A 24,280-nucleotide genomic window follows, 5' to 3' on the forward strand; every position below is an offset into this window, starting at 1 on the left:
GTCGTATTGTAAAAAGTCAAGAGTCAACCAATTCCTCATACGCTTGTTTGCAAACCAAATTCAGTATGTTCCTTAATATGCAACTAATATATTTTTCTTCGTAATTTAAGAATAGTTTTCGTAATTTTCCCATGCATAAAGCCAAAACTAGAACATTACACTAAGTTCTACATAAATAAACCTATCCCGATCAAACAAAGACAACAATCGATAAAGAAGAGATACATCGCCGATCCAAACAGGTCCATATCGATCCAACGGTCTACACAAAAAACGCATTACCCTTGAGGTTCCTTTTCAAGCTTCTTTACGCGTGATCCTGTGGATTAGCAAGAAGAGATAGATATAAAACTATGTTTTCAAAAGTTTTCAAAACAAGAATATTGACATTTTTTCATCAAAATTTTCACCTGAAGCAGTAGATTCCAAGAGCTTCAGTGATCTCATGAATAACCGATGTTGCAAAGTGCAAGTATAATGACACTATTTTGCATCAAATACAAAGTTGGTTTAGAGTGCGAAAAATCAATAGCTGAATAAGTTTTTTTCTATTTAGGAAGCAAACCTGTGAATATGCAGTAGCCAAGAAGAACCCATACTTCGTCGACTAGAGGAAACCTGGAATATAAAGTTTCTGGAGAGTTAAAGACAAATAAGGGATGAACTTTGTGGGGGAAAATGTAAAGAGAGAAACATACCCAGCATTCAATCTCGCAGTTAGAGCATTTGCAAGTGCAAAAGGAAGATAGAGTAGAGACTGCATTTTTGAGTCAAAAGATTTCATAAGATTGCATTTCCAGAACCAGTAAGATGAAGACTTGGCGAGAGAAAAAGTTACCAAACTTACCATGCACATGTTTGTTTTCAGTCCTTTTGGCTCATCACACAAGTGCGCAAGAATCATCCTTCCCTGAAAGAGAAATACATAGATACTTATGTTCACTTAAAACCTTTTTCGTAATGATTGTAATATTGATCTAACTTAAGAGAGTTTTAGATCAAGACATACCACTAGAAATCCAAATGCAAGTCCAGTTCCGAGTACAACTAAGTGAGGGTACGTTGCTATGAGATTGATTGGAGACAAGTAATCCCTGAAAGAAATAAGATCCAAACAATCTTCAGTGACAAAGGAGAGAGTAAGATTGTGTGGTCTTTTTAAAAGAGAAGAAAACAAGACTTTACCATATCAAAACTCCTCCAAGTAGGACGACGAAGGGATACAACTGAAAACAAGATTTAAACAGAACATTAATTTTGCAACATAAATAAGTTAATTGCAAATCAATTGGTAGTTAGGAGATTACCATAGCTAATGCCAACACCATGCTTCCTTTTCTTGACTGAACGACTTTGTAGACATTTGACACACTGAAAAACACAACGGCATATGAATCAGCTTAGAAACCATAACCTTCACAACTTGAAACGACTCTAGTTGAACACTCGAGGATATGCTTTTTCAATTATATCACAACTTTCACTTTTGAGAAAGAAATACTGAATCATGTGAAAAAAGTATGTTCTTTCTTTGAATCTATTTTATCACACAAGTTAAAATTTATCTATCGATTGTTTTAAGTTTGAAAGACTTACTTGAATGCAACAGTAGGTATAACAGCAAAAGCGATCATCATGTATAGCACTGCTCTGGAAGTTTGGATCTCTAAAAGAGAGAAAAATCAAGAGCTCAAAAACAAACTTTTATAATGAAATCAAGAAACTATCGCGGCAAGAAAAAATTGTAGGATAAGCATGCCGGAGATCATTTTACCATTCACAAATGGCACCCAACTAAACAATGGTATGGACTGCCCCAACTGCTGAGCCCACCATTCAGCACCTTCACACAGCAAAAGAAAAAAAGGATCGAGTTGAAATAAAGACCAAACTCAAGTATAGAACGAATTTGGACTGAAATGAATTGTAGATAAGAAAGAAGCATACCAACAATGGCTGTGAAGAAGTGGCTGACAAATATAAGTGCAAGACCCTCTGTAGGCCCATTGATAACCGGAAGAATAAGTGTGTTTGTGAAATAGCTAGAGAAGGGTAAGGAAAAGTATTAGAAATCTCTAAAACAATATTGATGTTTTAGGAGACATAAGCAGGAAGTTTGAAAGTAGTACTTACTGTTCCCATGTAGCTCCATAAAACGGAATAGCTGATATAACCCAGAACCAGAAAGTATCTCTTCCACACATGGCGGTGCTTCCAAATGCCATGGCTTCAAACTGTTTTCATTGTAAAACCTTAAGCACGATTCCAGGATGAGTGATAAAAGGAAATAAAAAGATAAATGCATTGTTGATTTCATACCGCACAAGCAAGTGCATCACAACCTGCAATATTGGAACACATGTCAGAAAAATATCTAAACAAATTGAAGACAGATAATCAAAAGAGGAACATGGGGAAAAATAAATCACCATGATCGAAAAGCTCTCCTAGGGGGCTAGAGGAATTTGTCCTTCTTGCTTGCTTCCCATCAACCGCATCAAATGTCTAATAAAAGCTCAAAAGGTGTCAGGAAAAAACTTAAAGCACCTTCAAAAGCAGTTTAGAAAAGACAGTTAGATTTTTGAAAAGAGAGAGGCGCAGACCTGGTACAAGAATAGAAGTAAACCATGTGCAAAGTGAACCCATCGTGGAGGAGGAGAATCCAACTGAGGTGAATATATCTAAGACAGATAAAGAAAAGAGTCTTCAAAATCAAATCCATACGCAGAAAGAGGAAATGTTTACAAACAAGAAAACAACCAAATGCTTCAAGAGACTAAAGAACAAGACTCACATAGCCTAGCAGGGAAGATGTGACTAGAAACATAAACCCCATTAGCGTTATCTGCGAAACAAGAAAGAAAAAACACAAAGCCAGAAGTCTTAAACTCAAAACGTACTCACCATACCACATAAAATAAAATGGAAAAACACGGAATTACTTATACCATGTTTGGTCTGGATATGGTTCAAAGGCAGTAACAGAGAAACACACATGAAAAGACCAGCAGAGTAAAAACATAAGTCAGGAGATAACCTCAATAAGTAAAAACTAAAAGGAGACTTTTGTTATATACATAGCGAAATAGCATCAAAGAGATACACTTACGGCATCCATAGAGGGAAGACTTTGACAAATCGAGTCCAAAAAGGTTGAAGCACGTATTTGGCAAGATAAGAGTGATCAACTCCACTGTATTTGTACCTATGAAGAGCTGCTACACCATGAGCTCCTATGTAACCCATTATTGTCTACTGCTGATTCACAATACAAGATTCCCAAAATTATGTTAGCGTCACAATTCAAACTACACGACACTAAAGCATGGATCTTGAATATCTCACTAGCACTTTTTACATTCCCTAAACGCTAAAATCAACAAAACGAGCATAACCCATCTACAAAAGAACAAAACTTTGCTCGGAACTAAGACGGTACATTCGAGATTTGGGTGAATTTTGGATCTTTTTTGCTACAGGGAAGAGTAACTTACGACGGTCCGGTGGTTCTTGGCGGCAAAATCAGATTGCGAGCCTTTCTCGTCTCGATTGTCTGAAAAAGAGAGAAAGAAAGAGACAAAGAGAGCGACGTAATCTCTCTCTCTCTCTATTGCCCTATAGCAACGGCGAAGCGGGACGAGAGGACCAGAAGCTAAAAGAGAGAGAGGAGAGGGCTTTGCGTTTCTTCCGCGTTTCCCACACGTGTAAACTATATTTCCCTTTTTTCATTTTGATTATTATTTTCTTTTTTTTCATTCACAAATAAAAATATCTTTCTAAAGCCGACATCAACAAAGTTACAAGATCGGACATGCAATGTTGATGTTGTTGTTGTTGTAATGCAATACTATAATGTTAGTTAGACTTGTGTGCCTTAAACTTATTATTAACGATGCAAAACAAATGTCCAACATTACTTGAATGACAAAACAATTAACGGTGATGTTTAATCTTTGGAGTATAAACAAATGAGAAAGAAGTAAATATCAACAACTATTAGAAACTCTTTGTACCATCTTTGGTCAAATTACATTGAAGTTTTTACTCTTGTGGATTCAACAGTTTTGTCATTTATCCACAATCATATACAAAGCATGTTCATACATGATAACAATAGAGAGAGAGGAGGAGCGTCAGATTCAATCTTGAAGGAAGAGGAACTGAGCTTGAGGAGAAACACGCGGATACCTGAGCAATTCCACAACCATATCCATTTTCGCGTCTTTATCTGTTAAACTCGATGATACAATGACTGTCTCCAAAACTGGAGAAGTTCCCAGCAAGAATCTGATAAATTCCAACTCGTTTCTTATGCCAGAGACGTCTGTCATCTTCACTGTTTCGAGTCTCGGGAGTTGGTAGTCGAAGTAATCTCTTTCGAAAAGGTCAAAACCTTCTTCTTCAAGAGGAAAAAGTTGGATTGGTGAAGCCTACAAAGATAACATAAGATGATGAATTTGGAGAATAGCAATTTTATGGCCACATTACGAAAAGAGAGAGTTAACATACCGAGACTTTGAGCTCTTTAAGGTTGGGAGAGTGAGTGACCAAACGAAGAAGAACTAGTACTTCATTAGCATCTTCAAAACTTACTTGGTATAGTTCTATAGTCTTCAGATGAATGTAAGTAATTGGAAGCCTTCCCGGGTCATCTCCTATGCTCAAGTACTGAAATCAAAGAACGGAGATACATATATAACTTTCTTGATAACGATAATGTCCCAAAGTAAAAGAGATGAAGGGAAGTTACCTTTGTAAAGTAGATATAACCAACGAGCTTCTCAAGAAGGGGCACACCTCCAAGGAACTTAACAAGATTATAATCAAAACTCTGCTCAAAATCAGTAACATCCTCATGCATGTACATTGAAACCGATACTGCAACTAGCTTGGGAGTATTCTTAAGGAAAATGTCTTTGAATTCGCCGTCCAGATACAAGTACATAAGATTTGGAGCTGATATACTCAAAACCAAACTGTCAAAGTAAGACAAAGACAAGAACTCTAGAAGCGGACATCCAGAGATCAGACTCTCAATCACCTCAGGAGCAACAAGGATCTGGTGAAGGTTCAAACTCTTGAGAGACGAAAACCCTTTGAAACACCGAGGCGGATCGAACTCGCAGTGACATAACTCCAAACGAGTCAGTTTCAAACAGTTGAAGAGACAAGTAGGAGCCCTGAACTCTCCTTCACCTAACTCAAGAACAAGCTCCTTAATCCCATTCCTCGAGAGAAAAAGCAACCACTGATCAATATCAGGACGGCATTGCAAGAAAGAAGTAGAGAGCTGAAACTTATGGATAGGTCCTTGGTGAAGGAGAAGCACTCCAGTAACGAATCTGACGAGATTGGTCTCAACAACGCAACGGTCAGTAGAAGGAGAGACACATTTCTCATCAAAGACGAGATCAGTGAGTGTAGACCATTTATATCTCCATTTGCTAGACAACACACTTGTTCTTATCGCATCTCTAATCCAAAGACGAGTCAGGATATTTTCAATTATGCTTTGTGGTAGATCGCTTATGAAATCTGGTGATTCACCCATCTAAACATGAATAACACATACAAAATTCACAATCAATGCTCATTACAAACATGCATTTTGATTTCAAACCCAGAAAAAAATTAAGAAATTGACCTCAAACAAAATCCAATTCCCAGAAAACCCCATTCAAAACCTTAAAACCCTAATCAGTAATCACCTCTCTTCAATAAAAATCGCAATAAGATAGAAAAAGAACCCACCTTTGATCAAAGAAAGAGACATAGATTGCGATTTTTTTGCAATGCAACAAAACCAAAAACTCGAAATTTCCATAAAATAGAAAAAAAGACAGAACCTTTTTGTTGTTGTTGTTGTCTCCTTTATCTGGTTTTGTCGAGCGGTGGCTGACTTGATCGGTGAAGTTCAAATAGCGAGAGAGAGAAATTAGCAGAAGATCGCTGATTTTGCTCTCGTCATCGTTTTACTACATTTTTCATTTCGTTACTTTCGCGTTTTAAGGTTGCGTTTGCCGGTTGGTCAATGTTTTATCTTCTTAATCTCGCCTCAAAGACCGCGCGTTACATTACATAACTAACTATATTGTAGTATTTTATTTGTTTTGTCCTAGACGATACATTACGGCATTACGCACGCCAATCAAATCTATTTTAGACCTGTGAGCGAACAAACTGAGGTTGAAGATAAAAATGAGTAAATGACAATGGCATTAGAGCCAATGATAGCATTGTAAGAAACATGAATCAGTTAGATATTTTATTATGAATGGTGAGTGATACAAAACGAGAATTGAATACAATACAATAAAAGAAGATATGGAGTTTGTTTCAGACTACATACAAATCAATACATCTATAATTTTCCAAATCTTTAAGAATGAGAGAGATCCTAAATCCATTATGTACCATGAGTTGGTCCAATGTTTGGAGATTGGAGACTCATGTCGGTAAAAGAATCTGAACATGTTAATAGGTAACGCCGTGCTTTTACATGTCATATTAACCAGACGAAAATTACTACCTTTGTGATCAATCAAATCAGTCTTCGTGTTCTTCTTCACCTTCAGAATCTACAAAAACAAAAAAGATACAACCTTGAGGGTTTCTTCTTAATTTGGATGGTGTGAAACATCTGGTTCTGTAATCCAGTTCTTACCAGATCTGACATCTTCGCTAAGTTTGCCTCTATCTTGTATTTGTTTCACAAGCATCCGATACATCAAAACCCACCAGTAAATGTGAAGCACAAGCAAGCAATAGAGGAGAGTGTTGAACATGTAGTAGTAAATTGGTCCTTCAATTGGGTGCTTGTCCTTATCCAGCTCCAAAACTACTTCATAGCTGAAACAAAGATGTGATACATACATAATAAGGGGGCATACATTTGGAGGACAACTAACTATCAGGAAGTACATCAATAATATATACAAACCTGGTGCTCCATAGGATCCAAAAGGGATAGTAAATGAGTCGGAGAATGATCCAAGACAAAACGAAAAGAATGAATGAAATGCTCGCAACTCTTTCAGCTCCACTATATTTAGACATTTTCCCCACTTCAAGAAACACATCACTAGCGTCGTGAAGTGCCAGAACAACAGAACCAACACGGGAGAAGCTATACCGAAACAAAGATAGATATATCAAAACAATGTGGACCAAAAGGAAATTAAATCTAGTTTCTCCGGATGTGACAATGGAAGCATACCTAGCTACGTATGAGAGGACGATAAGAATAAGGGTAGCGATATGATGACCCATTGAAACTCCAAAATCAGAACGCCTCGTTTCCCAGAAAACCAGAGCAAAGATAGAGTATGTATAGAACCCAGCCACAAACATATACAAAAGCTTCAACTTTAATCTGCATGAGAAATAGATATATATATATATATATATATCATCTCCTAAAGCAAGTCTGATTCTAAAAGGTAAGGTCTTGGGAAACATTCTTACTTGGTTTGTTGATCAGGCCAAGTCTGATCTCCAGGACCAACCCAAAAGTATTTAGTGTTCATAAACCAAGGCTCATAGAAAGTCACAGAAAGAGCAAGAATCTCAGCTGATAGATAGTAAACACACTTCCAAGCCGATTCTTTGAATTTTCTGATCTTCTTCTTCCTCTCGGTTGTGTCATCTCCCATATCCTGCCTATGTTTTCCATAGATCAAATGTTTTGCCAATTTCTACAAACACCAATCATCCAAAAGTTCAAGTTAAAAAAAAAAGGAAGTGAACCAACCCACAAATAGAAAAGGAAACTTTTCCAAACACTAGTTGAAAGTAACCAGTAAGGCAGACACATGAATGATGCAGAACAAAAGAGAGAATACAACACAATCAACACCACAACACACCTACATTCATTCTCACACACACTGAACATTTGTCAAAAGTCACAAAAAGAGAAACTTTCAGATACAATCAATCATTCTTCTTACTAAAGCTTTTTCTTAAACTTTTAGCTGAAGCAACAACAATCAGATAAACAAAACAAAAACAAACACTTTTTAAAAGTGCCTTCAGCAACAATTCACATCACACACAAGATCATCTCTAAACCAACCTCATAAGCGTCGGATCTCTCTATAATAATATTTACCTCGAAGACGAATCTATCGAGGAGAAAACGAATCGAAGGGAAGAAGACAGCAAAAAGAGGAAGAACACGAAAATCTCGGCAAACCGGAGACGATTCGAGTTCCCAATTGATTGATCTCACCGATTCGAGCAAACCCATCTCCGAAATTTCCTCTCTTTAACATGAATCAGAAAACTTCTTTCTTCCCGGAGAAAAAGGGATCTCCTTTTTTTTTGTTTTGGGGTTCTGATTCAGGTGGGGGGAGTTATAATGCTAGTGTTCAAGTACTACTACTTCCCCAAATTTGATCGAGTCTTACCAACTTACGTGAATCAATTGCTCCAAGTAAGCAAAAGATGAACTTTGAACCTTCTGGTTCCTTTAGAGTCTCCTCTACTGTCAAAAAAAGTCTGCAACTTTGTCAACGCGTTAATAAAGAAATTAGTACTTGTATCTTCTTTTTAGCTGGCCAATAATGGATTTGATTATATGCTTTTGAAATTTGATATAATTGGGTCCATTATTGCATGGACGAATCACAATATGAAAATAATGATTCGTTTTGTTTAATTTTGTTATGATATTGATATAATTAGCAAAATACAATTGGATAACAATATATTGTAGGGGTATCTTGGATGAAGGATAAAAAATGAGAAAAAAAAAAACTAAGGATGATGATTAGAATATAGTATATGAATCTCAATTAATTCGGCTCATTATTGTGTTTCACACTCGTTAAAGCTTTTTGTCCACACATGCTCCTTAATTAGTCAGTCGGTGATTATACTACTACTACTTAAATTATATAGTATATGTTTCTTTCTTTTTTCAAAAGATCAAAAGTTTTCGAACATACTAGCGAATGTCTCTTGTATATATATTCAATACTACTATATACTATACTGATGGATTTATATGGTTTCGTGCAGGTTCGTTAGTCATGGTAAAGTCTAGTTTTTTTTTTTTGTTTTTTTTTTTTTTTGTGGTTTTCTTATTTTAATGCTCTTTTTCATGATGACGATAATGATCCTAATTTTAGACGAGGATAAAAAGTTTTTATACAATTTATAAAGGACGACATTGTTTTAGAATTTTATGACTTATTGGTACTTTTTTTTTTTTTTTTTTGGAATATGGATTATGGATGAACATACATTCTTTTTACTACTATCACCAATATCATACTATCTGTCATAGTATTGGAAAAAAGTATAAAAACTTGATAGTATAATATATTTTTCTTCTCACAAGAGGAAGATTGTATACTGTATTAACAGTTATACATGGGCTAAAAACCTCCATCCCCCACGACAAGTAAAAGATTTAGACTTGAAACTAGAATTTTAATTTAGTATTACAAAGATTCAGACAGAAAAGAAAAATATGTAAAAGCATATACAAAAACAATCTTAAAACTATATAGTACTATTAAAAGGTCCATGATATTTCGATATATTGAAAGTCACATTGAAACAAGAAGAGGTGACGTTTCCTAGGAGAAATGAAAGCGTTGACACCAAGATGCCTAAGTTTGACTTCCCTTTCTCTCTCTCTCTTTCTGCTTCATCGATCTTTCCTCCTTCTGCTTCATTATGAACCCCCCCCCCCCCCCCCCCATTTCTCTATACAGCATTTATGGTCTATCCAGCCGCATCTTCGTATTTTATACTACTAATATACTAAAGTCAAATATCTCTGTATATTATTTGTTAATAAATTTATCTGTATGGCCTTTATATACAAAATAACACTTTATTTATTCAACTCTTAGAGAGAAGTAGAAGAAAAAGGAAAGAAATGATGAAGAAGAAAAGTGAAGTGATGATCTTCTTCTTCACTCTAGTATTGCTTCTAAGCATGGCTTCACGTGTTATTTCAAGAGAAGATGGTTTTGCTCCTCCTAAACCATCTCCCTCCGCACATGTAAGTTCGTCGATACACTTTTCTTTGGTTCTTCTTTCTTTTTCTCTAATGGGATTAATTAAAGGGTTTTGATATAAGTTTGTAGATATATTAATTTTTCGATCCTCAGCTAGCATAATAAATTTCTACTGATATTGGTTCATTATTGATAGTAACCGTATAGTAAAAGATCAAATTATATAATATAAGTTGTGAACTATGTATTGTCAATTATTAGTTTCAGCATACGGTGGTTACAGATAATTTATTCGAGTACCAGAAAATTCATTGAAAGATATAAATGAGTAAATTCGAGTGTGATTCATCTCTCTAGTTTATTAATTTTTGTTGGTGGATCTAGGAGAAAGAAAGAAACAGTAAAGGTGATGGACATGGAGTACTAGAGTGCAAGAATTCAGACAGTGAAGAAGAATGTCTTGTGAAGAAAGCCGTAGCTGCTCACACCGATTACATCTATACACAAGACTTAAACCTATCTCCTTGAAACAAGAACTATTACTATTTGTCTTTTATTTAACAAACTATAAACGTAAGCAAGGTCTCCTTGACCATGTGTTTCATGACTTCATGTTCTTTGTTCTTTTATCCTAATCTTCCTTTAGTTTCTGTTAATATATCTCCTAAGGTTGTGAAAGCACAAAGTTTAATTGGGCTAGACGACCAAGCAACTTTAACTTAGCTGTTCGGACTAGGAAAAAAAAAATGTGGGCTTTTGTCTTATTGTTATAGGCCTAAATAGAAGCTTATAGCCATCCTGTAATGAAAGATACATGCAGAACGTTATATGAATATTGAATAGATTAGAATATAAAAGAAGGTAGTAATGTAGTATGACTGTATGGTATGTTACATATATAATAGAAATCGTGAGTGATGTGATTACTTGTGTATCAAATTTTGAATAGGAAAAAGGATTAGATATGTTAAAATGTGTTTACGTGTGTATATTTGTATAATACTCTTTTGATAATTAGTCTCAATTATATATATATGTGTGTGTGTGTGTTTTATTTTGAACATTTTTTGCAGATCAGCACTATCACCAGGAGCCTCCACCTGCTTTTGTCTAATTTCAGTCAACTACCAATACCATCCACCAAGTTTTATAGTCTTTTTTTTTTTTGTTAAAAGTTTTATAGTCTTATATTCAACCATTGACAATAATATCTACGATTGATGATTCAACAAATAATATGCAACACGTTGATCTATTTCTTGGCTTGGAAAGGCGTTATTTTTTTATAACAAAACCATAAAAACGTAAGTGCTTCAACAGTAAACGTATTAAACTTTCTATTCTTCGGCCAGTTATTGATTCAAATGTACTTCCAAAATTAGAATAATAATTATATTTAACAAAGATGTTAACAGTGCATAGCCAGAACATATGAAAGCAAAAGAACGAATAAAACAACGTCGAAGATAATTTAACTATATTTTCCAGTATTATGATGTACATTGATCTCTCTCTTTTGATTTGATGTGTTTGGATTTAGAAGAATATTCTTCGTCAGGTGAAATTTTTGAAAAGAAAAAACAATTTCTAGGTGGCTTTGTCAAACTTGAATCAGTGATGCTTAAAAAGTTAAATGGTTAAAATAAATAAGTACTACTACAAAATGAGAAAAGGGGGTAATGATTAAATGGTTGATTAAAATTGAAAAGAAGAAGGTCCACCATTTTTAGCAAATCAACTTCATCTTATATCGTTGTTTGCCATGAATGTTTTTTGTTTTTTTTTTTTATGATGCAAGTCTATTTATGCGGCGAGCTGAAAATTTGCGAGTAAGACTGTTTTTTTCTTGTTGTTGTTATAGTTTAAATTTTGCAGAATTGTAGTACGTTAATTGGTGTATCTCATACATTTAGTATTTTGATTATCGTATTATAAATTAGTGGGATTTTCTGGTTTAAAACTCCATGCCTGGAAATTTAGCAACATATCGGTACAAACAAATTTATTGGTAACCAAGGCGTGTACACTTTCTTACAATCATATAAAAGTATATAAAGAGAAGTACGGACAAACAATAAAATAACAGAAAATATTTCTTTAGTTTTCTTGAAAGTTACATTCAACTGATCAAAATTTCGTGTCGACCAAACATAAGTAAACATTTTTTAAAATATGTCATCCGTGGAGTCCCAGTGGGATTAATTTACATCGTTAACCTAAAATTTGTAAAATTAACACAATGATATTTTAAGTTTTGAAATGTTTTTTTAGGACTTTATATATATATTTTTGTGGATGCTTATCATTTGAAAAGAGCTTTAAATCTGAGAATAATATAATATGTATCGTATGCGCATGATCATTAGCAATATTATTCTTAACTAACTCAAGTTGGCTAAAAGAAAAAGGTATAGAAGAACAGTATTGTTTTGTTTTTTTCGCGATAGAGAATAACATTAATGATAATATTATATCATATATATAATACAATATATATGATCCTTGTGAAATCTACATTCTTGACAAAAGCAGAACAATGATCAAGATCATTAACACAGCTCAAAATCTCTGCACCTTTGGTTCGAATCCGATCTAGAGTTCGATATTGAATCTTCGAGCTCTCTTAGAAAACTGTTGTCGTCTTCGTTGTTTGACTTAATATCAGAGATAAGCTGTCTGAGATCAGAAGTTTCCTCTTTAAGCTTAGCGTTCTCTTTTAAGGCAAGCTCATGGCTTTCAGATACGCGGTTCAGCTTATCGATAAGACAGTGGTTATCAGAACGAAGTCTTATCACTTGAGACCAAAGCTCATCGAGATGTCTCTGCTTTCTCATCCTTGACCTACGAGCAGATTCTCTGTTAGAGATCATTCTTCTTTGTTTCCTCTCATCGATGATCATGCTTTGTTGGTGATCTTCGTCCGATGTTGAGTTGTTGCTCGTCATTAGATCTTGACCGTTAGATGACGAAGAGTAGTTGTTGTTGTTGTTGATCAGACCGTTAAGGTGGTAGAAGGAGGACGAAGAAGTAGGAGAAGAGGGCATGTTGAAGTACTCAGACTCCATGATTGATGTTTGGCTATTATATTTATCCGGTGTTAGATAATGGAAGTATCCGCTGAGTTCCGCCGGGATTGTATTCATGTTCGATCTTTGCTTTGATTTGTTTCGAGATTTTTCTTGTGCGATGTTTTTGAAGAGAGAGAGAGGGAGAGTTGTGTGAAGTGGTTTTGAAATAAGGGAAAGAGAGAGCGAAGGGTTTTATAGAGGTGGCCGGAGGAAAAGTTACGTAGAAAATGGTGTTATATATAAATTAATATATTATAATAAATATGTTAGATACAGAAAGATTAGTTCATTTTAAAAGGAAGTTGTAGTACCGTGATTTGTAAGACCCGATTTCGTAAAAAGAAATATAGTTAACTAATGGTGGTATAAAAAAAATCAATTTGATTTATATACGACAAATACATTGTTTCTTTCTAAATTGTTTTGTAGAACAACAAAGTTCATTGTGTTTAGGTGGACTAACTTTTTTTTTGGGTGGGTTTGATGGTATTGTGAGAAGTCTCCAAAATTCAGCCAACTTATATTTTATTTGTTGCATATGGGTTGAAGAAATTAGTTTGGACCAAAAAAAAGGGTTTAAGAAATTCGTATAAGTTGAATAGATTTTCTAGTTTTTTTTACTGACTTCATTTTGTCACTTGAAATGAATAATCAAAATTACAAATATATATATATATATATTCTTAGTATTATTACTTTATTAGTCATTAGAGAGTTATTTCTCTTACTGTTTTGCCCCAAAAAAAAAGGCTCTTACTAATAATAGCTATGAATGTCTTATGTCATATCACCAACCATAAATATTCCTCACGTATTAGATAAATTACTGTAGAAGATACTGTAGTAATCATAGTCTTTTTTTTCTTTTTTTTTTGGGTCAAAAGCTTGGTTTCATTCAGATCATATAAAGTTCAGGGTAATCAATATTACAAAAATAATAAGGCTTACAAAAAGCATAACCAAACATAAGAAGACAAAAGAATAGCTAGAAAAGTTCGACAAAGAATCCATGATAACTTGGAGACAAAAGCTTAATGGCAATTTGGCGCAAGTGACAACACAGTTTGTCGAAGGATCATCCATGGACAGAGCAATGAACGATGCAATGGTCACTGTCAATAGACTCTGTGACGTTGAGAAGGATGCCACGGCCGAAATTCTCACCGGCATGAGAAGAGCTTGATGAATTTGCTCATCGGCAAGGACAAGGATGACTACGGTTATATAGTCGGGTGGGGGTCGCTTTTAAGCCTTGGCCAGAAGGCTTGCGGGATACGCTTGCTTAAACTCATAAATCATAGGAGGCAGATGAAAAAGGTTGAGGAAGCTTCGGTAATCACGACTTCGTAAAACCGAGATCATAATGCCGATTTCCATCAAGCTTTCAAGTTCATATATACCATCCCTAAGTGTAACTAAAAACAGGTTTTTCTCAAAATTCTTGTACCAAGCTAGCAACGATGGTGAGAGATGTTCCAATTGAAGTCTTCGGTCAATTGGATTCATAAAACGACACATAGATTGACTAGGGTTGGGTAAAGAGGAGTTCAGACCAGACCTGGATATTTGCTAAAAGAGGCTTGGATCACACTTTTTGTATAAAGCCTTCAAACACCTTATTGGGCCAAATTTTGCTAAGCCAACCAGATGAAACCCTAGTTTCACTTTGGTTGGCAAGTGAGAGGTTTGAGTGCGGCCGTACAGAGATGTTGATAGGTTTTGCGGTTGCTCGAACATCTCCGGTGAATGGAAGGCCGGTAGTGGAGGATTTTTTCCGAGGTTTGTATCGAAGGATATGAACCATAAGAGCTTACTTTCTCCATTACAGGAAGTCGAAACCAAGAGGAGGAAGTCGCCGTGCGCCGTCGGCGTCTCTACCAGGCATGGCGCATCTGACGGTCCAAGAGTATATGCTCTTGCCATCAATGAAGCCTGGTATGAGAGCTCTTCTTGGAAACTCGAAAACCCAGATCTATAAATTGGTGGTTCTTCTACATTAAACTTCGGGTAAGTTGATGCGATTAGAGGATCAGAGATGGAGAACGCCGGCCATCTACTGTCCTCTTTGTTGTTTATTCTTATTTCGCCTGCTAGATGCATGTGTTTCAAGAGGATTCGAGAGAGTTTCAAAGAGTAAAAAAGTTTAACAAAAGTGAAAACAGAAAAAGGAGCTCGAGAACGACTGGAAGCAAAGAGGTTTAAGTCCCGACGCCGGCAAAGAAAAGCTTTACCGGCACCGGAGAAGAGATATGGTGAAGGTTCCTCGATTCTTGTGTCTGAGAGAGAAAAAAACTCTTCAAAACAATCCGGTTCAAGTCCTCATAGTCTTTTTTTCTAACCGGTAAATGTTGTATAGTTCTTAATTACGTACCTATTTTCCGAAACCTTTTTACCATTGAGCATGGAAAATTATTTGGTTTCTGAAATATTCAAGGAACAAAAAGAAAAGTTGTGGGGTTTCCACTGGCAACTCTGTTCAAGAAGTCTTTATTTTTATGATTAGAGATTAAACCGAAATGTAGATTAATTTTATGATTAGAGATTAACTCATGTGTATATATCCAGTAGTAAAAAACATCAATATTGAAAATTTCTTATAACTTTCTAAAAGGTCAATAACTTTTACCCCCCCCCCCCCCCCCCCCATTTATGATTAATAGTATAATTAGATATGATTTTGTGTTTGTGTGTTATTATGATAGACTTGACTGATGGAGTATTTCTGTATTTGTTAATTGAGTTATATGGCTCTAATCCACAGGACCACAATTACTACTCCATACTTTTTCAATGCATACATGTTTCCTAGATTAACTTGTAATCATTTATCAAACTAATTTAAAATTAATTTGGGGTTTTCCCACTATTGGACTTAACTAATACATGCTTTCATTTTATTCTAATTTAAAAATCAACGATAGAAGACAATAGACCCCAATTAACACAAGTAGAAGACAAGAGACCCCAAGATCCATCTCTCCGTCGTTCTATACACAGATATGTTTATCAAATAAAAAAAAAAAAGATTTTACCAAAAAAAACAAAAAACAAAAAGATTTTAATAGTTATCATATTATAAATATTTTAAGAAAAGAAACAATCAGTACTTTCATATGCCTTTTCAATATTACAAATTTACAATGTTTGATCGAAGAACGAATTAGAAAAGTTTGTAGAGTCACATACTCACATGGGATAAGGATTATCATTTAGAAATCAGAACTACACTAATATATATTGCAATAAAATTTTAAAATATTATAAACCCTTATTGAAGAAAAACATAATTTATAGATAAATCTATACTAATAAAAAGAAAAGAAATATCATTCCAACTAACAACATTATGAATCATTTACCCTAAGTCTGCGATTCAACTACATGGAAGCAAACAACAATTAAATAAAACCCTAATGTCAAATAAAACCATAAATCAACAGTCCAAACACCTGTTTATGTATTTTATCCAGCTTCCACTCCAACAGTCCAAGGCTTCTATTTTATTTAAATGTTGACCGCCAAATTCATCAGTAAATAGCAACTTTGTCCATCAACAATTCAACATAACTCCAATCACACACACCTACATTATTCCTAGCTATCTTCAAAAACCGAACTTATGCAATCCATCCCATAGTATTCGCATCCTATGTGTTGGAGTGTTTGTATTTATTGCCAGAGAGAGAGAGAGAATAGATTCTCAAACAGGTTTAATCCAATATGTTAGTTCATTGTCCAAATGAAATTTACCTAAAAAGAGACAAATGGGAACACAGATAAGATGTGATTTGATAAATCAGACATGAAAATGTTACGAGTGGGGCCAAACATTTTGTAGTGACGCCTCATGGCCGGCGCACCAATTCACCGAGACACAACTTAAACATTTACTTAACATGCTTACATGCTTTCATAGTCTATACCACAATTGAGTTCATTGAGAAGAAAAACATTAAAAAGAGTAACAAATTGAAATTGGTGCAATACTTTCCATTGACTTTAAAAGACTTCAGCGAACTATAATTTGACCCTAGCCGACGATTAAGTGTTCTTTTCATTATTCGTGAATTCAGCGGTAAATTGTTAGTGACATGTAAATTATAAATTTAACAGTCTACTTTTTTACCGCTGAAAATTTCAGTGTTTAGTATTGTGGACATCGTATTCGTATGAGTTTTTTTTTTGTTTTTTTTAAATCACGTGTTGCTGTTGTTGAAAGGAATGTCTGACTGTTGAATTTTCAATATTGTAGTTTATTCTATATATCGTGATTTTACTTGCATAAAATATGAAACTTTATAAATGCAAGCTTTATTAATATCCAAACAAAAAAAAAACTTTCACAAAGCTTTCCTGGCTTATAGAAGAAAAAAAACAATTTCATTACTGGTTGATCATGTATTCACTTAGAGATTTGTTCGTAGCAGATAAGCAGAGTCGAGAAAAAAAAAAATGTGCCGTCGATATTATGAGATTAAAAAAATTGTGTGATAGGACAGCACAATAAGGGACTGTGTTGAGCACGCGTCACCGGATAATTTCTCTAATTTTATATGAGAAAAGGTAACAAAAATTTCATGTTTGTTTTGAATAGCTTTCAAGTTTCAATTATAACCATTTAGAGATAGATTGAGAATAGCCTATGACCCTATGGTACAATTTGATTATTGAAGTGTACCCATTCTGCAAATAACACTATGACGACTGCCTCCACTTTCCCCCACTTCACTACAAAGCAGCCCCATCTTTATATATAGTTTCCCTTAAATATTTGATTGGACTAAAGAGGATAAGCCTGTCTTTCTTTTTTTTTGTTCTCGTCATGCTAAAAACTTGTGTTCTGTGTTGATCTAGACCCATCTTCGTTGTCTGCCTCAAATATCACTCTAGAAGATGTCACTAACCCTAGAGAAAAAGTAATCGCTAAAGATCACTATGTTTTTATCTGTTTGGAAAAGATTTGATATCAATTTTCAACTGTTTCGATTCGGTGTGACCGAATCAAGTAGTCTAGCTTATTTCTCTTCTTTATTTTTCTTGGTCTTAGTCGTCATAGTTTATTCAATAATCATATTTTAGACTCAAACTCGATCGTATTTATATTATAAGTGTTACCATGATTATTAACTATGACTAATTTAAAATTAAAAGTTTTACGTCGTCATAATTTTCTTTTCTTACAATACAAAAGTTCAACTTTTTTTTTGGGCAACCATACAAAAGTTTAACTAAGATGTTTCTAAGCTAAAAAAGACCTTTGCGTACGGCACCTCATCTAGTTGATGATTAACTTCTAATCGTTAATCTTCTCAGCTTAAGCAATCAAAATTAAGGCAGTGATCCACTCACACTTCCGCCACTAATTAATTTAACCAATTAATTAAGTGATTTATTTTGTTGGGGGCTAAAACTATCCTATCAAATTACGTAAACCATTTTGCCAGTTCTATGCTGTGTTACTGTCGACACGTGTCGTCCGCAACGAATATTATTACATTTTTCTGACTGACAAATATTCGATTCATTGTCATTGACACTTAAACATTTTATTATATATATGGAGTTTAATCATATTAAAAATGATAATAAGTCACGGTCAAGTCATGTGTGTGTTACCTAAACGGCTAAACCTAGTATTAAGATGCCCTTGTCTCATATTGTAACCAGAAGACGTGCAAAATTATACCGTAACGTGTCTCTATCCGTCCGTATTTTATATAATCAAGGACTTTGGCTTTTACCTTATTTTCAGGTTTATATATACCTTTAATGTAATGCGACCTTTACTTTAATAATCTCCATTAGATAATGATGTCCAAAGAAAATCCATTAGATATTAGTAGTTTTTTTAAATAAGAAAACTACCAATTGATAACGAAATATACCACAAACATTGAATTCTTACCGTTGAATAAATAAATAAAAATACATCTCTCATACTCAATTAAAAAACTTGATGAACAAAAGAGGATATATGCTTCTTAACCAAATTCATAGGTTAGTGATTTGTAATCGTGGCCGTGTACCTAAATCCATGTACGTGTAAAAGACAAAAAATAGTCTAGTTTTCTTTAACTAATAAAAATATAACTGCGGTTAAAAACACTATGAGTTTCATATAAAGATATTTTTTTGTGTGTGTGCATAAAAGAATATGTCTAATTTACTTAGATTTAGATTCATCTAAGAAAGAGTTTGTATGAAATTATTGACGAAAACCATCTTCAGCCTATAGTAGTCTTTTTCTTTTCTTATTGTTCTCTAACTCGCGGTATATTATCACATTGTTTTGTACTTTAAGATTTGATCATTGGATTCGGTGTTTAGTTTAGCGAGAAGAGGCAGTATAATAGAGTGATGGAATTTGACTTGAAGAGGCAGATTATCCAAACCCATTACATATCAAACCACAAGTTTAATATATTAAATTATTGAAAGAAATGGAGAATAAAAAAGGCGAAAAACATAATTAAATACTACAAAAATTTCAACGAAGGATAGCCACATAATTTATCTCTGATGAGCCCCACGCACGGAGAAACCAATTGGTAAGCGACAAGAAAATGTAAAAATACATTAAACAAATTAGTGATCTTGGAGGAAAAACAAATCGAGACAAGGATTTGTGTTTATTTTATTAAAATAAATAAATCATTGGCACCTTTGAACCTAACTGCTGCGAACTGGCGTCAGCAGATGTCAACATCAAAACGTTGGAAACTCCATTTTGAATTAGAAGATGTAATTATCATTTTTATATATATTGTAAGGCTTTGTAGTTTTAAAATAAACCTTCGAAATGATAACAATTTGGGAGAAGTGGATTAGATCCAAAATGCTTTAATTACCCCCACTATTTTATGGAATAGCTCTAAATCTTTAGTGTCCCTTTGTAATAGGACTACTAGATAATTCTTTTGTAATGCTCGCAATATTAATATGTGCATTAAGTGATTTTTATATATATACAACTTCCATCTTGTGATTTATACTTTGATAGTTAAGAAAAAGAAAATGTGTGAAGTGACCTTAGTGCAATGGCAGGAGGTAAGTCTATTTGTAGAAGGCATTATCACATTTGAGATCGAGTCCTGGTTTCTACGAATGTAAAGAACCGGCCAGTTGTGATCCAATAGTTGACCAAAAAAAAAAAAAAACTGTGATATTAACTTATGATCCGTAAGTTGTTGATCTATTTTACTCGTGAATCCATCATAATTATCAGTCTTCAAATATATATACAGAGCTTTTTTGTTTTTTTGCTAAAGCACGTTTCTAAGCTTAATTCGTAGATTACATGATCAGGCTGGATTGGTTCACAAATTATGATCATATTAACACCTTGAATGTTCAAATACCCCTCTTTTCGAAAGAAGAATTGATTCAAAGGATCTAACAATAATAAAAGATACTTCTAAATATGTTTTGTTATATTATTCCCTTTACGAGGCAAACCAACTTCACCACTGTAAGAGCCCGAATCGTTTCTCGATAACATTATGCTTAGGTCAAATCATGCCTCTCTATTTTTAGATGAAGACATACATATCCATTCATATTCTATGTTTACACATATGTACGAACATATCTTGATTTATTTATATATTTTGGATTCCGCATATATATACAAAAAAAACTTTACAATGTTCTTTTTCCGGCAGGAAATGAACTTTTGTGGGTTAAAAGACCTTTTAGGCTTTTATATTGTTCTTTACATATGCGATCTAATTATAGATGCCTCTCCTGATTTAATCAATGAGATATGTGGCTGATCCTTTTAGGTTGTTTAAAACTTTCTCTTAGGCTGGTACGAATTCATATCCGCCACAAGAGAACAATACATATAAGAATTTTGATATATAGTCTATAGTAATTATCTCTTCTTCTTTAGCATTTTTTTAATGTTTTTTTTTTGACCCAAAGAAAGTCTTCTTTACTTTTTCTTGCTTTCGATAAATAAATTTGTTTTAAGTTTATAAATTTTAAGATAAAATTAGTTGACAATGAAAGTTTAACCGATATATGTTTTAACAAGAAGTTTAACATGTTTCTTGAGATAATAAGAGCACATTCCTTAGAGTCTCTAGTTTAGAGAATCTAAATAAAAATAAATCAGAAGTTAAAAAAAAGTTTTATTAGGAAACGTTGTGTCATTCAACATGGTGGCTTAGTGTTAACTGCTTAACTAGGATAAAAGAAATGCTAATCAACTTGATTTATTAAACGAACAATAATATAACACGGTTTCACCTAATATACAAAACTTGAGAAATGACAAAATTTTTGCCAAAAAAAAAAAAAGAGAAATGACATCAATTGACAAAACTTGATTTAAAATTGCTCGTTAGAACGTTAACAAAGTGTTTATAAAGCTTTAAGAATTTTTTGATGGTTTTTGTGTGAGTTAGTAGAGAAAATATTGAAAGATGTTTAATCTAAAAATTTTGGAATGGTTGATTAGGTATATGCTATTACTGTATTATGCTCGTATGTAAATAATTTTGTTACTAATGATGTCAAAAGATCTTTAACATTTTTTATTTAGTTGATTGTATTGCTACATTTAAGGAAGTTGTATATTGGATTAATAATCTGGAGAGTCATTAGCCGATGATGAAATCTTAACAAATACTAGATTTTAACCCGCGGTATATCGTGGAACAATTTTTTAAAAAGTAATAACATTTTAATTCTTATGTTTTTTATATTTAGTTTGTTTTGTTTAATTAAATAATAATTTTGTTTGGATTGCCAATTATTAAAACAATAATAGGGAAAATAAATACATAAATATGTAATTTATAAGCTATTGTCGGATTAAGTCACAATTTTACCAATTATTTAATTGTTTTACAAAATTTTAGTTAAATTATTCTGATTTAATATGTCTAATATTCTTATATTAGTGGTATTGAACAAATAATTAAACGAATATTTCACCGTGTTTCAAAATCGAATTAATAATATTTTATATTTATACTAATGTTAATTCAAATCGTCATATTAGTGGTTTAACTCGTGTTTCAAAACCGTCATATTAGTGATTTTGGTTGTGTGTTGTGTTTCGTTTGTGAAGTTGATATTTATACATGGAAAATGCTTGATGAGCAAGGAGTTTACGATCCATAGCAATAAAAGAGAGATTTTAGTGTTTTCCTATTTGAGTTGATAACATTATCGCAGAATAATATTCAGGTTCTTAACACACTATATACTATATTATATGTTTTTCTTGATGCTAAAGTTAAATATACCCAATTATTGAGTTTCTAAAAGTTGGGTTCTCGTTTTTATGAACTTTATTAACGTTATAATAATTATTGCGATTGTAATCATTTGTTACTCAAGTTTTGAAGATTTTTATGGGATTAAAAATTTAATGCGTAGAGTTGTGTTTGAAAACATCATAAAGTATAGATGGTGTCAAGCTTATTATGGCAATAAGTGTAAATAAATTTGTTCGATTAATATAGTTCCATTAAATGAGTTTCCAGAAATTGTTATTTTAGGAAAATAATTAGGGGTTAATCTTGTAAATAAAACAAATTAAATAACCAAAACTTCAAGGGCATAACACAAAATCTATACTAATAAAAAGTCTGAGCTATAAGCTCATAAGACCGTCTACATATGATTTTAAACAACCAATAGAAATTTGACATATAACTTATTAACATTTTATACAATTTCCCGAATTTTCTATATTAAAAATTATTTTAAACAACCTACTATGATTTGACATGTCATTCATTAACATTATTTAAATTTACAGATTTTTTTAGAAAAAGGAAAATTTTAAATTTATGGAAATCAAAGAACTAAGCACAATATCCCACATCGGCTAGAAATTTTTTAGACAATGGTTAAAAACTAGTATAAATAAGATTAATATGCTTTCAACAACGAATGAGCAGGAAAACTTGATTTATCAAACTTTTATTTGGTTTGATCTTGTTTTTTATTTGATCAAATTAAAACTTTAAACAGTTTCAAAAAAATAATTATAATATTTAAAAATTTTAAAAGTTTTAAAAGTTTTTAGCTTTTAAAATTTTTTTAAATATTATGAGTTTTAAATTTTAAAAGTTTGAAATATTATAAATATTGAAATTTTTAAAAAGTTCAAATTTTATATTTCGAAACCTTTTAAAAGTTTAAAATATTATAAATATTGATGCAAAACATAAATTATCTTATTTATCTACATTTGTGCTTTTTATTTCTTATGAGCTGTAAAACATATTTTTGTGTATGATTTTAGAGAAGAGTTGATATTCTTTCATTAATTTTTTATTTTTGGGTCTAAGGAAGAAGGATTGACATCGCAAGACCTTAATTTAATGTTTGAGTCAAATTTTGAGGTTTAAAGAAGAAAGATGGACGACAAACACATATGTTTTATTAGCTATACATAGGCATGACCATAGTTACGGTTGTCACGGTTAAGGTTTATTAACCATCGGTTATGGTTAGAAATTTTTGTAACCTTAACCAGAACTGTTTAACAAACGGTTAAACGGTTACGTTTAAATACGGTTACGGTTCAAGCGGTTACTGTTATATACGGTTACGGTTATTTGATAATATGATACAATTGATATTATTTGATGATATAATATAATTGATATTATTTATTTATAATTAATATGTTCTTATAGTGTAATCATATTTCTATATATCATATGATTCATATTAAATATATAATTATTAGTATATTTTATTATGTTTTTAAAATATTATAAACCAAGTAAGGATTTTGGTTTGAGAAGTTTTTAAATGCGTGGATCTAAAACGAAATAAGTATATGGATAAAATTGTCAATAATTGATTGCATGTGTGGATTATGCTGGTAATCATGAATTTCACAAATTTTACGAGAAAAGAAATGATTTTGTTCTTGGAGTTTGATGGGTTAACAAGTTGTATGGTAGTCTTAAAAAAGGTTTTTCAGTGGAAGAATGTGAAGAAATTGATGAGAAAGAAAAAAAAAAGTATAACGAAGAACCAAACAGTAAAAGTTACGATGACAATTAACACAAAATTTGACAATGAAAATGACAAGAAAGAATATGAAAAATAAGAAAACATTTAATAAAAAACACGAAAACATAGGTGGTAGCGATCAATTAAATATGAAAATGAGTTAAATTCATGATTATAAAATTGTTTCGTTTTTCTGGTGATCAAAGAAAATGGTTTAGGATATGTAAGATCATCAGTTTGATTTGCCTCGCCTGGACG

The 24,280-nt window shown here is 32.8% G+C and overlaps 5 protein-coding genes across 12 annotated transcripts; 1 reads left to right on the forward strand and 4 right to left on the reverse strand.

Moving 5' to 3' along the window:
- Nucleotides 1–46: 46 nt before the first annotated feature.
- On the reverse strand, nucleotides 47–3,713 carry LOC104740005 (choline/ethanolaminephosphotransferase 1). Of its 5 annotated transcripts, none has more exons than XM_087483655.1 (18): nucleotides 3,495–3,713; nucleotides 3,106–3,255; nucleotides 2,795–2,845; nucleotides 2,604–2,681; nucleotides 2,430–2,505; nucleotides 2,320–2,342; nucleotides 2,134–2,234; nucleotides 1,948–2,042; nucleotides 1,775–1,843; nucleotides 1,597–1,666; nucleotides 1,308–1,371; nucleotides 1,186–1,226; nucleotides 1,010–1,094; nucleotides 848–910; nucleotides 699–757; nucleotides 566–618; nucleotides 411–483; nucleotides 47–319 (listed from the first exon to the last, which is right to left on the reverse strand). In XM_087483655.1, the coding sequence occupies exons 3-18, from the start codon at nucleotides 2,834–2,836 to the stop codon at nucleotides 298–300; spliced, it is 1,014 nt and encodes a 337-aa protein (XP_087339781.1). In that variant the 5' UTR covers nucleotides 2,837–2,845; nucleotides 3,106–3,255; nucleotides 3,495–3,713; the 3' UTR covers nucleotides 47–297. The 5 variants fall into 5 exon arrangements, with proteins under 5 accessions (XP_087339781.1, XP_087339782.1, XP_087339779.1 ...); XM_087483656.1 differs by having other exon boundaries at nucleotides 3,106–3,258; nucleotides 3,495–3,711; XM_087483653.1 differs by having other exon boundaries at nucleotides 699–910; nucleotides 3,495–3,702.
- A 263-nt stretch (nucleotides 3,714–3,976) lies between these two features.
- Nucleotides 3,977–6,117, reverse strand: LOC104740007 (F-box/FBD/LRR-repeat protein At1g13570). 2 transcript variants are annotated; one of them, XM_010460503.3, is made up of 4 exons: nucleotides 5,847–6,117; nucleotides 4,751–5,551; nucleotides 4,510–4,668; nucleotides 3,977–4,430 (listed from the first exon to the last, which is right to left on the reverse strand). In XM_010460503.3, the coding sequence occupies exons 2-4, from the start codon at nucleotides 5,549–5,551 to the stop codon at nucleotides 4,140–4,142; spliced, it is 1,251 nt and encodes a 416-aa protein (XP_010458805.2). In that variant the 5' UTR covers nucleotides 5,847–6,117; the 3' UTR covers nucleotides 3,977–4,139. The 2 variants fall into 2 exon arrangements, with proteins under 2 accessions (XP_010458805.2, XP_019090884.2); XM_019235339.2 differs by having other exon boundaries at nucleotides 5,752–5,886.
- Nucleotides 6,118–6,236: 119 nt separating this feature from the next.
- LOC104740008 (ceramide synthase 1 LOH3) lies at nucleotides 6,237–8,520 on the reverse strand. Of its 2 annotated transcripts, none has more exons than XM_010460505.3 (6): nucleotides 8,111–8,520; nucleotides 7,465–7,694; nucleotides 7,217–7,372; nucleotides 6,941–7,126; nucleotides 6,665–6,849; nucleotides 6,237–6,578 (listed from the first exon to the last, which is right to left on the reverse strand). In XM_010460505.3, exons 1-6 carry the CDS (start codon nucleotides 8,246–8,248, stop codon nucleotides 6,547–6,549), a joined length of 927 nt encoding a protein of 308 aa, XP_010458807.1. In that variant the 5' UTR covers nucleotides 8,249–8,520; the 3' UTR covers nucleotides 6,237–6,546. The 2 variants fall into 2 exon arrangements, with proteins under 2 accessions (XP_010458807.1, XP_010458806.1); XM_010460504.3 differs by having other exon boundaries at nucleotides 8,075–8,406.
- Nucleotides 8,521–9,730: 1,210 nt separating this feature from the next.
- On the forward strand, nucleotides 9,731–11,226 carry LOC104740009 (phytosulfokines 1-like). Of its 2 annotated transcripts, XM_087485840.1 has the most exons (3): nucleotides 9,731–10,015; nucleotides 10,356–10,544; nucleotides 11,045–11,226. In XM_087485840.1, the coding sequence occupies exons 1-2, from the start codon at nucleotides 9,890–9,892 to the stop codon at nucleotides 10,497–10,499; spliced, it is 270 nt and encodes an 89-aa protein (XP_087341966.1). In that variant the 5' UTR covers nucleotides 9,731–9,889; the 3' UTR covers nucleotides 10,500–10,544; nucleotides 11,045–11,226. The 2 variants fall into 2 exon arrangements, with proteins under 2 accessions (XP_087341966.1, XP_019091377.1); XM_019235832.2 differs by lacking the exon at nucleotides 11,045–11,226 and having other exon boundaries at nucleotides 10,356–10,627.
- A 1,156-nt stretch (nucleotides 11,227–12,382) lies between these two features.
- On the reverse strand, nucleotides 12,383–13,239 carry LOC104740010 (uncharacterized). The gene has a single exon (XM_010460506.3). It carries the CDS (start codon nucleotides 13,112–13,114, stop codon nucleotides 12,521–12,523), a length of 594 nt encoding a protein of 197 aa, XP_010458808.2. The 5' UTR covers nucleotides 13,115–13,239; the 3' UTR covers nucleotides 12,383–12,520.
- Nucleotides 13,240–24,280: the final 11,041 nt, after the last annotated feature.

The sequence above is a fragment of the Camelina sativa genome, chromosome 14 (assembly GCF_030686135.1).
Source record: "Camelina sativa cultivar CO46 ecotype springtype chromosome 14, ASM3068613v1".
NCBI classification, from domain to species: Eukaryota; Viridiplantae; Streptophyta; class Magnoliopsida; order Brassicales; family Brassicaceae; genus Camelina; species Camelina sativa.